This window comes from Aplidium turbinatum, chromosome 11, assembly GCF_918807975.1.
Source record: "Aplidium turbinatum chromosome 11, kaAplTurb1.1, whole genome shotgun sequence".
In the NCBI taxonomy this organism is placed as follows: Eukaryota; Metazoa; Chordata; class Ascidiacea; order Aplousobranchia; family Polyclinidae; genus Aplidium; species Aplidium turbinatum.
The window spans coordinates 15113998-15129148 of NC_137482.1; the positions used below are offsets into that span (position 1 = coordinate 15113998).

General features: G+C 38.9%; 1 protein-coding gene across 1 annotated transcript; it reads right to left on the reverse strand.

Annotated features, from left to right (window-relative positions):
* Positions 1 to 151: 151 nt before the first annotated feature.
* On the reverse strand, positions 152 to 8448 carry LOC145780243 (uncharacterized). The gene is made up of 6 exons (XM_082591946.1): positions 8379 to 8448; positions 7819 to 8000; positions 7153 to 7285; positions 1504 to 1649; positions 917 to 1084; positions 152 to 266 (listed from the first exon to the last, which is right to left on the reverse strand). Exons 1-6 carry the CDS (start codon positions 8446 to 8448, stop codon positions 195 to 197), a joined length of 771 nt encoding a protein of 256 aa, XP_082448072.1. The 3' UTR covers positions 152 to 194.
* Positions 8449 to 15151: the final 6703 nt, after the last annotated feature.

The following is a 15151-nucleotide window of genomic DNA, read 5'->3' on the forward strand; positions in this document are numbered from 1 at the left end:
AATCATGTGTTGAACAATATCGCATCTGAAGCTGTGGCAATCAACTGAACGTTCAAAAAAGACACAGTAACCTTTGTAATATCTTTTATACACAAATGCTTTTTTATTCACTGTATATCACAGTTTCAGCTCAAATTTCGAATCTAGAAGTGCGACTTCCATAATCCTTCAACTTCTTGGAACGAGATTCCCACTCATGCCGAAGCCCTTATGACGTTTTTTTCATCGGTCTCTCGCGCATTGAACATGTTCTTCAAGTAATATACCTTAAAATTAGAGCATCAAAATCTTTGAAACCAAACACAAAGTTCTTTTGTAACGACGGTGTTTATTTTTTAATTTGGAGTGTCATGCAAGTATGCTGAAATCAAATCTCACTGCGCAAGTGATAGCTTATGGCAGGGTTACTCAACTAATATTAACAAAGATCCAGTTTGACAAGTTGAACATTTTTAGTGGTCCAGTGAATAAGTTATTTCACGTACGCAACCACAAAAGTTAAACTATCTGTACCAAACCACTTTTTTAGGTAAAATGTAACTCGAATTGGATTTCTGAGAAAGTGTTGGGGAGTCTGCTGGGGGTCGAAGCCCCCACCCCCCAACAACATGGATCATCACAGTAAAAATTGCTTCCTCCTAGTAGAAATCTGTTTAAAGAAGCCCTGAAACGTGGCAATGAGGTTATTCTTCCAAAAGCTCAAGGTCCAGTATCAACACCCAGAAGGTCCGGATTCGGACCGTGTCCGCCAGTTGAGTAGCCCTGGCTTATGGTGTCACTTCGGGAGGTGTCACTGCACAGTAACGCATCTTGAGAACACTTGATTCCATCCCTCTCTTCACTATAATATGGTCATAGTTTTCAACGTTAAACAAATTACATTAATTAATAATCTGTAAATCATAATATTACTGACCTGTCCAAAGCTAACCAGCATGATTAGAAGTATAGAAAAAAACGAAATGTTTTGGACCATCCATGCGTTCGACTTGGACAATGTCCAATCTTTGCTTAGTGTCGATTTGAGGCCGTTGAACGCATCGTTCCACTTGGCCACACGAACGCTGACTTGGTAAAGATCATCCTAATTTCAAACGAAAAAATGTCTAACTGAAATTGAGTAATTGACACAAAAACAAATTTGTTAAAAAAAATTTACCGTTGTACAAGCAATTAAGCCGTGTAGCTCACCCATTAGTAAAGCAGCGGTCGAGAGCTCTGTGGTATGGTTTAGTGGTGCGCAGCTGATGAGCTCAGATATCGACCTTGAGCTCTGAGCGTTACGCAGAACGAAAAAAAAACAGCCGTATGGACGTACAAATGTTTATAATTTTTTGGCCTACTACACTGCGAAAAACAATCGCTCAATGATTCCATCCATTAGGTGCCCCTGAGACAACCGGGCTGACTAACTGAATGTAGTATAATCGATAAATTAAGAAAATGACAAATTGTCTAACATTCATCAAATAAAAAGCAAAATTATCACAGTAAGGTTCTTACAAATAGACTGTACATTGGGTCTGGAATAATCTGCTTTTCTAAATGATATCCCATCAACATAGATGATCGCAGAATAACGATTTGAAAATCAGCAACTTTATCCTTTCTCCTGTCGTCTTGATTGTTTAGACAAAGCTTTATCCACCCTGCAATAACAAATTGCTTCATAGGCTAACAAGACGTCTCATAAAGCTTGATCAATCGCGACTGTTCTGTTGGCAGTTCATTAAGTCTATCGTTAAATCTCGATAGCTAATGAGATTTTACTAGCATTGAGTTATAAATCCGAAAGTAGTAAAAAAGCCTCGGTCACCTACAACATTAAAATTTGATTGATTGTAGGAATCTTTATCCTCAAATTAAGAAAGCTTCTTCATCTTTCGAGCTACGTGTTTATCGATGGATCTGATGAGTGGTAATTTGCTATTTGTTACGATATAAACCAAACTAGAAACATAACTTGGCTTTAATCAACTTAAATTCGTGCTAAACAAACAAAACAAATATAAGGTTAACTAAATATATCTACGGTAGACATAGTTCTGCACAATTCTATTCTCCTCGTTCTGCCAGTACAACTGCAAGATGAATCAGTGGCAAGGCTAGAGTACAGAACTAGAAAGCGTACAATTACCTAGGGCACACATGATTATATAAGCGAGTAAACAAGGTGAACTACAGGCAAGCAATCATTACATTCCTCCCCGCTGATTTATGAACATGTTTAGAATTTCGATACTTGTTGTCTCTAGAATATAGATACATCAATGTTTCACATAAGCACCATATCGGTCAGGTTCTTTTCGTACCCGAGAGGATCTGCGAAGGGCAGGAACCTCAACATCGATCACGGCCGGTTTGTGCGAGTGTTCAACAACCGGATTTTCAGGTGTAGACTTTGGAGATTCAAGTCCGGACTTTGGTGATTCAGGTGCAGGTTGTGAATTTAAATCCAGTAGTTCGGGTGAGGCGGTAACGTTGTTGTCTTCTGCTGGTTTTTCTTTTTGCGGACAAGGAGCAAGGTCTGTAGTCGATACAGTTGATTCTCGGCCATTTGGATATCGAACATGTGCAAAGCTAGGGTTCGCATCGAGCAATTCAACTTCATCTACTAATGGCTCGTCCTTGTTCCTAACAAACCGACGAAGCAGGACAGATCCTGGTTGGAGCAACCAACCAGGTAAACTCTTCCCGAGCATTGAACGTCGTTCAAACCTAAGAAAACGTTCGTGCGGAGTAGCATTTGTGCTGGTGCATAATAATGATCGCGCTGCATGTAAAGCGTCAGGTAGGACTTCTTCCCACCTCTCCTGTGGAAGTTGACGATCATGTAACATTAACTGTGCGGTTTGCCAAATAGTTTGATTCGTTCTTTCTACTTGTGAATTACCAGTGGGATGATATGGTGTGCTCCTACTGGTAGCCACACCTTTACTTGTAAGGTAGGTTTTTACATCATTGGACATAAAGGCCGAACCCCTATCACTATGTACGTATCCAGGAACGCCAAATAATACAAAAAGTTCTGATAAACACTTTAACACTGTTGATGAGGATTGGTCTTTGCATGCGAAAGCAAATGGATAACGAGAGTACTCGTCAATAACCATTAAAATGTATGGTTTGACACCTTTTACTGGACCCTTGAAATCGATACTTATTCTTTCCCAGGGACTGGTGGCACGTATTAAATGTTGGTTTTTATCCAAGCTGTGATAGCGAGGCTTCACTTCACAACACGAACGACAGCTTTTGCAAACATTTTTCACATCATCTAGAGAAAACGGCAAGTTTTTTGAACGAGTGAATTGCCAAAGACGAGTAACTCCCGGGTGCCCAAGTTGGCGATGAATGTCTTTTAGATTGGGTTGTTGAGAGTAGCTAGCGATCACTTTGGAGCGAGATAGAGTGTCAGGAGCAACGTTATCGACTCCTGGCCGATGCTCTACACTGTAGTCGAAGCAACCCAATTCTGCTCTCCAAAGTTGAATTTTGGCATTTTTGACTTTACCTTTGCTAGTTGGGTCAAGCATAAATGAAAGAGCTCGTTGATCAGTAATTAATTTAAACTTTTTACCATGAAGATAGTGACACCAACGTCTAACTGCTTCGATTATAGCTAAAGCCTCTTTTTCTACAACAGGGTACGCTCTTTCGCATTTTGAAAGTGTTTTTGAGAAAAAGGCTACCGGTCTCCCCCCTTGGTTTAAAGTTGCAGCTATTGTATGTTCAGATGCATCACAATCAACCTGAAAGGGCAAGTCATCACGAATAAACGATAGACAAGTATTCATAAGTCCTTGTCTTAATGATTCAAAAACTTGTAACGCCAGTTGAGATAAGGGGAAGGTGTTTCCAGTAATTGCGAGGTTTAGTGGACGTACCTTTTGTGAGAATTGAAGTATCCAACGAGCGTAGTAAGCGAACATCCCAACGACTCTTTGAAGTTCAGTTTTACACTTTGGAACGGGTAAATCCAGTAGTGGTTGCAATCTTGTGGGATCGGGTTTTATTACTCCATGAGAAACCCTGTAGCCAAGTACGTCGATTTCGTATTTGCAAATAAGAGATTTTGAATCGTTAAACGTTAAACCTTCTTCACCAGCAGCTTTCAAGAGAGCTTCGAGCTTATGATCATGATCTTCTTTACTTGTTCCAGCAACTGTGATGTTGTCTAAATATGCATATGTCCCGCGGAGTTTATGCTTGCGGATAATATCGTCTATAATTCTTTGAAATGCTGATACTCCATTTGTAACTCCGAAAGGGAGTCTACAGTATTGAAACAGTCTACCAGCGGCTTCGAATGCAGTGTATTCTCGATCTTCCATGCACAGGGGAACTTGGTAATAAGCTGACTTTAGATCTAATGTGCTGAATATCTTTCCGTGGGCAATGGCATTCACTTGGTCATCAATTCTTGGTAAAGGAAAGGCGTCAAGAAGTGTAAACTTGTTAATGGTGCGAGAGTAATCTATTACCATCCGCTTTTTATGGCGTCCGTCATCTGCGATTAAAACTTGAGCTCTCCAAGGTGAAGTAGAAGGCTCTATAACCCCATCAGCAAGGAGTTTGTTGATTTCCTGGCGAATAAAATGCTGATCTTCTGGATTAAAACGTTTAGACTTCGTCACGATTGGTCGGACTCCTGGATCCAGATTCTTGAATAGACGAGGTGCTGTGACTTTAGCCGCTGCAACACTACAGTTTGAAGGTGTTATTATGATATCCTCTTTTTTACCATTGAATTCAAAAATCACCCGTCGATGCAGCGCCATGAAGTCTTGTCCGAGGATGATGTCTGCACAAAGTTCGCGTCCAACTCCCAGTTGTAAATCATATTCGCGATTAAATAAAGTCATTTTAGCAGCAGTCTTTCCGAGACACTCAAAATTTTGAGTTACGCGAGCTAGTGAAACTGAAGAAGTGGGTCCTGATGGAGGATCCAGCCCAAGCCATTTCGCAACCTTCCAGTCAATGTGGCTATGAGATGCCCCGGAGTCTAGAAGAGCAGTGATGTGTTTTCCGGCTATTTCCACGGAAACTGAAGAAGACGACAAACAGGATGGCACACCGGCTAAAACCGACAATAAATAAGAAGAAACCGTTGAAGCGACAATGCCATCTTCAGATCCAGACGATAAGTGCTGATCTCCCAGTATTGAAGCAGATGTACAGTAGATTGTGCTTTAATACGATTGTTTTGTCTTTTTTGTGATTTTAAACAGGCTCTTTCAAAATGACCCATTTTTCCACATGCTCGGCAAGAAGCGTCCCGAGCAGGACATTCCATCCTTCCGCCCGGGTGCAGTTTTCCGGAGCAAAAGTAGCATTTCCTTAGTGGGATATTGGCATTTCTTGACGATGCAGCGACGGAAGATTGAAGAGTAGTTGAAAGACATCCGGATTGATTGTGCGCTTGTTCGAGTAATTCAGCCTTAGCTATAGCATCCTCAAGGGTGAGTGATTTTTCTTCTAGTAGTTTCTGCTTGATAGCTGAAGAAGAGATTCCAGTAATAAATGCATCTCGAGTTAATTCCCTTTTGAAATCTCCTGCGCTGACAGCTCGCCACTGGCAATCTCGGGCAAGTGCCTTGAGTGCTCTTGCGTACGATGTGATAGTTTCATCATGCTTCTGTTCCCTGGTGAGTAAAAGGTGACGGGCAAAAGTTTCGTTTTTCTCCTTTAAGTAGGCTTTATCGAGTACTTCCTTTGCTGCGTCGAAAGTAGAACAGTCCTCAACAAGGTCGTACACTTCAGGTGACAAATAGCAGTGCAGTAATGCTATTTTATCTACTGCTGAGAAATTCTGAGAGCCTTGGTCGCCTTCAGAGGGTTCACGGCTTGGCACAGAACGCTGAACTGCTTCAAGAAAGGCGTTAAACGTTTTCAGCCAATGTCTGTAGTGCTTAGCAGCAAGTGCGTCACTCGGGTCGAGGTCTAGCACTTTCGGTTTCAACAAACGTTCCATCACCAGATAAATAAGTTGATTAAATTGTTACGATATAAACCAAACTAGAAACATAACTTGGCTTTAATCAACTTAAATTCGTGCTAAACAAACAAAACAAATATAAGGTTAACTAAATATATCTACGGTAGACATAGTTCTGCACAATTCTATTCTCCTCGTTCTGCCAGTACAATTGCAAGATGAATCAGTGGCAAGGCTAGAGTACAGAACTAGAAAGCGTACAATTACCTAGGGCACACATGATTATATAAGCGAGTAAACAAGGTGAACTACAGGCAAGCAATCATTACACTATTTGGAGCAAAATGTCTTCATTTTATGTTCATGTAGGCTTATCTTTTTTTTTTCTGCCAGCAATGACAACTGGGACCCATCTGGGTACCAAACGGGCAATATGTTGGGCCCCAATTGGGTTTTCCGACTGGGTCTCAGTTAATTTTGTTCGCAAGCTAAAGTTTCTACCCAACCGGGCAGCTCAGTTTGAAAAGAAACACTTCTGAGCGGTGTCCTTTGTAATCTGGGTCACAGACAGATGCGATGAGCCAATGCGCACCTCAAGCCAAAAAAATTCAGAATTCAGAGGTAATGAAAGCAGCTCTTCTTTGTGATTGAAGGGAATGGGAGAGAAGAAAATGCGTTAAAATACTTATGTTGCCATTATAACAAACAGTGCATTAATTTAAATTAGCCTACTAATATTCTGAACTAATGTGGAGAATTCAATAAAAGAAAATAATAAGAAGTTCAAACTAAGAGATGTGGCTCGTGCTGGGACAAGTGATTAAACAAACATGAAGAAGTGGACTTGTGTTAGCACATTTGTGGCCCATTAATACCTCACATGGTATGCCCACAAGCCCAGATGCCCACTTGAATTTTCAAAGGGCCCCAGTTGGGCTTACTGGCTGGGATTGTAATATGGCTTGTTTGGTGGCTGACTTGATGACCGCTTGTGGTCTTTTGCTAACATCTTGATTGAGCCAAAATCTAACCAACAGCTGTAACTTACAATACATTCTCTTTACTTTTCATTTACTCTGCTTATCTGTTTGTACGTGGCTCCTCTATTGAAACAAGGTAAATTAACTTGACTTAATAAAGAAGCACCAAACTTTATAAAAGCATTCGGTCTCAAAAGAAGGGGTTTATCCAGTGTGTAGGGGAATGCAGCCTACCTTTTTTCCCACAGGTTAGCTTGGAAGTTCCAGTTACAGCTGAACCATTTGTCAATGAATGTACTTTTCCACTAACTGTCGTTACATAGCCATTCAATTTTCCACTAGAAAAAAATGTAGGGGGCGATTGGACCTGCAAAATAAAGTAGTGGTGTAAACTAATCTAATTTCACCAATTTTAATTTATCCTTGCATTTCACTGGACATGGGATATTTAAAATACTCCTCTCAGATGTGCACAAGTAGATGTAATGCTCTCACTTGTCCGAAGTCTACATTACAGTATATACTGTAGATCGAGAAAAAAAATCACATTTCACGCCATATACAGTAGATTGAACGTGGTGCATAGCCTGCGTTGTTTGCTTGAAAAACTACACAATTAATAATACCAAACAACGGCTTGCTGCTAGCCCAAATGTTTAGTCTAATCATGAGTTCACGTTACCGCTAATATTGTAAAAGCCAGAACATTTTCACACTTGAACTGACAAACAAGAAAATAGGTTCAAATGACAAAATAATAACATTTACAAAATTTTTCACAAACTGTACGCAAACATTTCACATTTAAAGATAGGCTATAGGTCTAAAGAAGCAATCACACGGCTTGCCAAACTGCACATACAAAAGTAAATAAAAAATATTAATTAAAACAATTCTTACTTGAAACGACATATAAACTAATGTGGACTTTTCATCACATTCTTCGTAGAAGCATTCTTCGCTTCCTCGAGTTATGGTGATCCTCGCCTTAAATTCGTGAATGAGAGCTCCTTTTAAGAATGGTGTAAAGTGGGCAGCTGCGTGCAAGGTATTGTATTTTCTGAGGTCTTCCTTTCCATCATCTATTCAATAGAAAGAGTTTCAGCGGAAAACGACTGGGGTAAGTCTTACGTGTAAATGTTTTGTGGTGGAGTTCACGTAGACTTCACGTGAAGTTAGCTTTTATCAAACTAGCCTAATCAATTTCGACTATCGTTGAAAACATCATAAAAATACAAATACGGAAGTATATTTATGGACAGAGTACAGTACAAGAAAAGAAAGACTTCAACAGGATACATGTTGGGAGAATACAAAAGGAAAAATGCACATGAAATAGGCTACAATTCTCAAGCGTTTCAGACAATAGCCTATCTATCTTAAATCTACAGTCGACAATATTGTCGTAATAGACTAGTTTTTCTTCTTCTGGCTTTATTTCCCACTTCAAGTAGGGTCGCCGGTGCAGATCGCAGTCCTCCACATCATTCTGTCTGCAGCATCTTCTTCCTTCACTGCCACTATTTCCATATTTTCCGCCACACTATCTTCCCATTTCGTTTTCCCCCTTCCTCGTTTTCTTTTACCAACATTATATTGTCTCACTCTTTTTCCAACATAAATTTTGTCTCTCCTCACGACTTGACGCAGCCATTTAAGGGGCGTCTCTCTCAATAATGGTTAAATTATTCTGATAAAAGTTAAATTGTGTAATCAATGAAAATCATAGATCGGGGTCTAGACCTGGATAAAATAGCCTACGACCCAATATGAAGAACATTTGGTGGCATCTTGTCGTAAGCCTTACATCACCAGAGAGAAAATGACAAAAACGTTGCTATAGTTTTCGTGTTTTTTTTCCGAGTTTGAGCAATGAAAAACTCTTTTTTAGTAGAAACAAAAATTAAAGTGAAAAGAATATGCAACGTGTCACAACCACCGCTTGTCTTTTCGAAGGCTTACCCATTTAAATCATAGTCACTTGCCCACAGCAATGTAGCACGGCGATGCCAAACAATTCCGAATTCAGATATTCAGTATGGGAAGATAGAGCTGTCCTTGCTTGTAGCTGTGCACTGATCCTTGATGTTTAGGGTAGGCTGAGGTGAATTGCATGAATTGATCCACGGTGGACTTTTTGCGTGGAAATCCATTTTTCTCCTTTCGGAAGAAGCGGGTCGGTGACTGGGTTGACACTGGCGCTCGTTAGAATATTTTGAAAAAGACACAAAGATGGAGTATCGAACTATAGCTTGCTTGGGTCCTTTGATGACTTATGACTTTGCAATGCTTAGAAATCACGATCACTAAAACTTTTCTCCGATTCGTTTGGGAGATTATTAAAGTGGTTCAAGTATGAAAAATTAAATCTGCGTAACCAGAGTTATACGTTACCAAGACAAAGCCAGCACGGAGTAGGCTACTAGATAGCTTAAAGATCAATCTTAGTTGGTCCTGGAGGCGTGTCATTTCACCAGGCGTAAGGCGGTGGTAAATTCTTCTGGAGTGAAATCTCTATAGCCTACATTTGTTGATCTTGCTATATTTCCGCTCGATACAAATTAAATATTTTTTTTACCTTCAAGGCGAGATGCCTTGTGATTTTTCATCTTGTAGATCACACTCTGTACTACTTTAAAAGCGATGGCATTGGCAGAAACGGAACCCTAACAAAGAAAGTGGGCTGAACACCCAGTGAGGTTGTTGATGATGGTTTATGCTTAACGGCTTAAGTGTGAAAAAACGATGGTATGGAAAGCCTCGTTCCATCGCTCAAGCTTTTTTTCATCTAACTGCTCAAGCAATCTGTTGGCGGCAGAGCTTGAAGCAGCAGTCAGGACAGCTGAGAGAATAATTTGGAGCCGACACCAATGAGCTTTTAGAGTCACAAATTAAGATATTTCTAAGAAAAACGCACCATAAGCAAAGCATAAGCGATGGTTTCTTCAAGTTCCCAGCATCTTGGAAAGGTTACGGGCCCCTAAAATCATCCCCGGTCCAAATGTACCCCTGAACCCCTTGTCAATGCCACGTCATGCAGTGCTAGCTGTGGCATTTAGGTAGAAGCAGGAGAGCATCTCACACTCCAAATTCCGACACGTTCTGACAACCTCTTGGTATTGTAGCCTTGTTGGAGTAGCATAGCAAGCAAACTAACATCATATCAGTGATGATATCACTTTGTACAGTAATCTAAGCTTTTTTATTTCGTCGCTACTCGCTAATATGGTGAACTTCCCCAGGTCACTTACAGGCCCTTGGCCGAAATTTCCGATTTTGGTTTTCATTATGATTTTATGTTATCTATTGTTTGTTTTCAATGCAGCTTTGGATGAAGTGAGTGATTTGTTTTTGAGTGATTCCTTCAAGCTGCTTCAAGATCTGAAAAGCGTGTTTTTAGTTTTTTAAATATGATAAATCTCATTGAATGCTCTCCCCATCCATAAAATCCTGCACACACCCCTGTATGAACAAATAGCTAATGCTTTTTTTTTTCAAAAAAGTAAAAAATAGGAACCTAATATCAACACCAAAAGCTGTTATTAGTAGGCTAAACGGGATAAAGCCTACCGTAAATATCTTTGTTCTTTATGTAGTGATTTCTTTTTAGTTGTATTGTGTTTTCATTTGCAGCTACGTTGACGATGCAACATAAGCATACAGCTACCAGCTTCAAGTATTCCATATGCCTGTGCTTACAAAATATAATGAAACAAATTACTCCAACCTTAAACGGTGCAATTCTTTTGATTTTATTGCTGTCTTTTTGAACATGTGCCTTGTGCATTGTGGCCTGTCCTGATCCGCTTCGTTCAATGCAACTAAACTAAATGGTTTGTTTTAGCTACTTAACTGTTTCTCATTTGTAGATAAAAAAAAAAACTTCAATTACAGTATTATCAGAGACCCTGTATTGGAGTAATAAAGTCAGTTGTGCTTTGTACAGTAGGTCTATAGGCTACCTATTCTATAATAAAGCGCTGCTCGTATTTCGAACCATGGCATGTAAAATCATTTTAGTTTTGTATGTGGCATGGACCAGGAAATGGCTTGTATTTTTCCTGAAATAATCAAGGAGGCAAATCATAGTACGATTTTTTCTTTTTTTGTCGATTCAGTTTAGTTTATTGTTATTTTTGACCATCACAACAAAAACAATACCAGCCAAACACATCAAAGGTGAAGAAAAAGTTGGAGTGACGAAACGAGAACTGTGACGAAACGAGAACGAGAACTGTCCGCCCCGATAGCTCAGTGGTTACGCGCCGGGCTCAAGATCACACGGCGCTGGTTCGACTCTCGGGGTGTGCGTTTGAGCAACGCATTTCAGGACTGCTCTCCATTCAGCGGCACCTAGTGAATGGAATAATTTCTCGGCAACAAGACTTCAACAATCGGAAAACTTCACTCTGCCAATCTCGGTAACCGGCCCTGCGTCAAGTGCCTCTACAAGTATGCGAACAAGTACCAGGAATAACCTATCAAGGCTTTGTCAGTCCGAGGATAAAGATTCAAAACCAAACCAAACCAGGTTGATCAGTTTGTAACTAGGCTGGGTCGCACCACTTTAGGATGTTGGACGACCGTGCTATCGTTTTGCAAGTCGTGTAGGAACCGTAACATGATATATTGCCTCGTGCAGACTATCATTTTACCAGCGAAAAACGTTGTCCTTTTCACATTGATTCAACGTTTTCTTCTTCTGCAACAGATTAATCAAGTTCGATCGGTTGAGATCTCTTTTATTTTATGAAATCCCTCCATTTTGCATAGAAAGGATAATTCTTCCAGGCAGTCAGTACAAAGCTGAGTATTCATGCTTCGTATGTGCTATTCACGCATACTTTTCGGTTCCAAATTTGCTTCATATTTCAATTTTTATCGTCGTTGTTGTCAAGTCAAAATTAATTTAGAAATAACTGCAATCTATTGACAGTGAACCTCAAGCTTTCGACCATTTTCAAGGTTTGACCATTCATAGACCATGTAGGAGATGTTTAATAGTGAGCAATTTTATTAAATTTGTTAACTACTTGACAATTCTCAAACTCAGAAGATATATCAAAAACTAGATTACTGAGTTTACTTCCCCATTTAGGCCTATCTATGCGACTAGTCGTATGAATGAGGCCAAAGTTGCAAAAAGTACAGTAATTGTAAATGCTAAAAAATATTTAAAAACATCTTTGGTGTCATCATTTAGACATAAATTAATTTTACTCTTTTATTGTAACTAAATTGCATGTTGAAACAACAATGCTAACAGATCACTCACTTAACGAAGGACTTTTCTTTCAGACTGGATGTTGCCGACTCTTTCCATGGCACATCGGGTAGGATACACATTGGAATGCAAGGAATATATTGACCATAGCGTTCGTCGAGCAATCTACCATTTCGTAATTGTTTTGTAAATCTTATTTTTGTTTGCTTTTACATTCTTTTCTTTAGCGCATACAACTTTCACAGACCCAGTCAACTTATTCAATGTAATCCATCAATTTCATTTTTCAATGTTTGAACAACTGAGAAAAAGTGATTGAGTGAGAAGAATGCCTTTGTGTTTGATCGTATCTTAACTTCTTTATTTCGCCCACATTGTTGCGATGGTCATCATCATAAAGTTCAGACAGCAAAAATTCGTCGTTTTTACATTGAATCAATGTAAAATGACGGATTTTGCTGTCTGGGAGAACAGGCACCGGAATCGCTGCTTTCCAAGAAGTCAAATTAAATGTAGGGAACTTCCAGTTTCTTATCCTGAAAATAACTCACTGAAAATCATTAGATCTTTCCTAAACCAACAACAAAAGCAGGGATGATGAAACGCAAACAAAAGCCCAGCGGGATTGATGCCAAGTACCAGACAGCCATTAATAATTATGATTTGTCTGGCTGTCAATACTGTATGTCATCATCGGCAGAAGTTCAACCGTTGTTAAAAAACGGTGTTGCAACCTTGAGAAAAATCAAACGTTACAAATGTCGCTTCTTCACTTTTATCAGAGCACATCAGTCTCATCAGGAAAATAACTCCCTTTTAAGGTCAGAAATAAACCTTATGCAAAGAAAAATTCCTTTCTCGGAAGTCTCAAATAAGCTAGACAGGTTGTTATAAACATTTGCAAGCAGGGCTGTGTGAGCACCTTCTTGACTCCCTCCCCCTGTAATCCAGTAGTGGGTCCCTATGTTTAGTGATTGCTTTTAAAAGTAGGACCAGAAAACATTTAGGGCGGCAAACTCTTTCAATGTGGGGAAAAATTTAGTCATCATTTTAGAAAAGAGTAAACAACTTTCAAGATTTTATAAAAAAAAAAATAGTTAATAAGCTGTGCTGAAACTTAAAAAGGGATCTAGGAAAAACGTTTGGTAAGGACCAAAGTTTTAACCAAGTAAATGAACAATGCAATGCAAAATTTAATGTTCAAATAAATGGAACGGAAAGGAGGTGTGGGGAGCTTGTCCCCCAGAAAATTTGGACAAATATAATCTTGTTTTGGTTAAATTTTAGGCATTTTTAAGAGTAATATTTTTTTAATCAAGATGCACATTGCGCACCTGTAAACCAAATTCATCAAATGAAATGGGATTGGGGTAGAAATTCAGTTTAAAATTTAAGTTAGCCAAACATTTCAATTTTATTTTAACATTTTTAAACCACAGAAGGTTTCAATAATTTATTTCTTGAAGGTTTGTATATACTGTAGTGTGTTGTAGTCTTTCAGCGGGCTAGAACTTCGAAAATTTTACCTGAAATGCCCTGCCTTTACAGATAACATTATCACTCCATAACCTATCTCGATTCATATTCAAATTTATCAATTTAGTTATTATTAGCCTAATTAACTAGGCTATTTGAGTGAGCAGTGTTTACTTCGAAATTTTGCATCATTATGTTTTGTTTTTTTTGAGACACGAAAACTTTTTACTTCCTTAATTCCCAACTCTACTGTATGCTTGCCCAATATCGCCGAGATGAACGAAATGTGGTTGAACAAGAAACGCGAGCAAATTTTTTTTCTTCTTTTATTGTCTCACTTGATTCCAAGCATTGACTGCCTCTTGCATCAAAAGTTTCCAAGATTCTCTGTTGTTTGCTTTGTGTATTAGGTGTATGTTAGTGTTAGTTTTGTCGGTTTGTTTGTTTAAGTAGGTTAATCTTTGCCTGCCTTGGGCACGCTTCCCTTTAATTTTGCCTTCAATTTTCCCTTCAAACGTTTTTTACAAAAATGAAAAACAAACTTTAAAATTATAATCCGAAAAGTGTTGCACGAACTAAATATGAGTGAACCCCTAGTTTGAAGTAGGCCCCCTGTCGGGGGTTTGGAAAGCAATAGCCTACATACGGACTTGATTGATTTAATGAGCTATTGATTATTATCCAGCTTCTGTAGTAATTTTTTATTTTTTAAACAGTCATAAAACATTAGACAGACTAAAATAAGTGGACCCTTCATCAGACGTGAACCTTTCCGACCGGGGGGTACGGGCGGTTAACACGGCCCTGCACGGCCCTGTTTGCAAGCAATAATTTCCTTGTTCAAGCTCAACTGAAATCTATAAAGTTGTGTAACAGATAATGATGTTCTTTTCAGAAATATAGCCTATTCGTCTATAAAAATACTTTAATTTAAAGAAATCGTTTTTATTAGGTTTTGCGTTGGATTTTTTTTTCTACAATCTGTAGCTATACCTACAGTTTATAATTTAATCTTGAAAATATGAATAACCTTGAAAGAATTTTTAAAATGTGAATAATCTTGAAAAATTGTTTTAAAGAATTTTCTTCTATCCCTTGATTCGCCCTTAGATTCTTATTTATGCTTTATTTTGGTCTCCACCACGTCTTGAAGTACGAGTTTTGTCTCATACCGTTTTCTATACCTCACTTACGTCATGATATGACATGTTTTTTGTTCGCTGTGACAGACCGAAACAAAAACAAACATCGGTGAGCAATGTTTTCGATTTTCATAACTTACTGTGATGTGTGTGACTTATTCAAACTTTGTCATAATGCTGTAGCTCAAGTTATAATTCGTCACAGGTGGTTAAATGTACATGAGACAAATCATACTCAGTTTGTTGACTCAAACCTTCGTTTCGTCTGGGATCTATTGTAAATTCAACTGAAGAGAAACAGTACTTGACAATCGGAGCTGAACAATATTTCGGCTAGTAAATAGGTTCCTTTTACATCGTTCTAACGTCACCGGATGTTGAAAAGATGTAC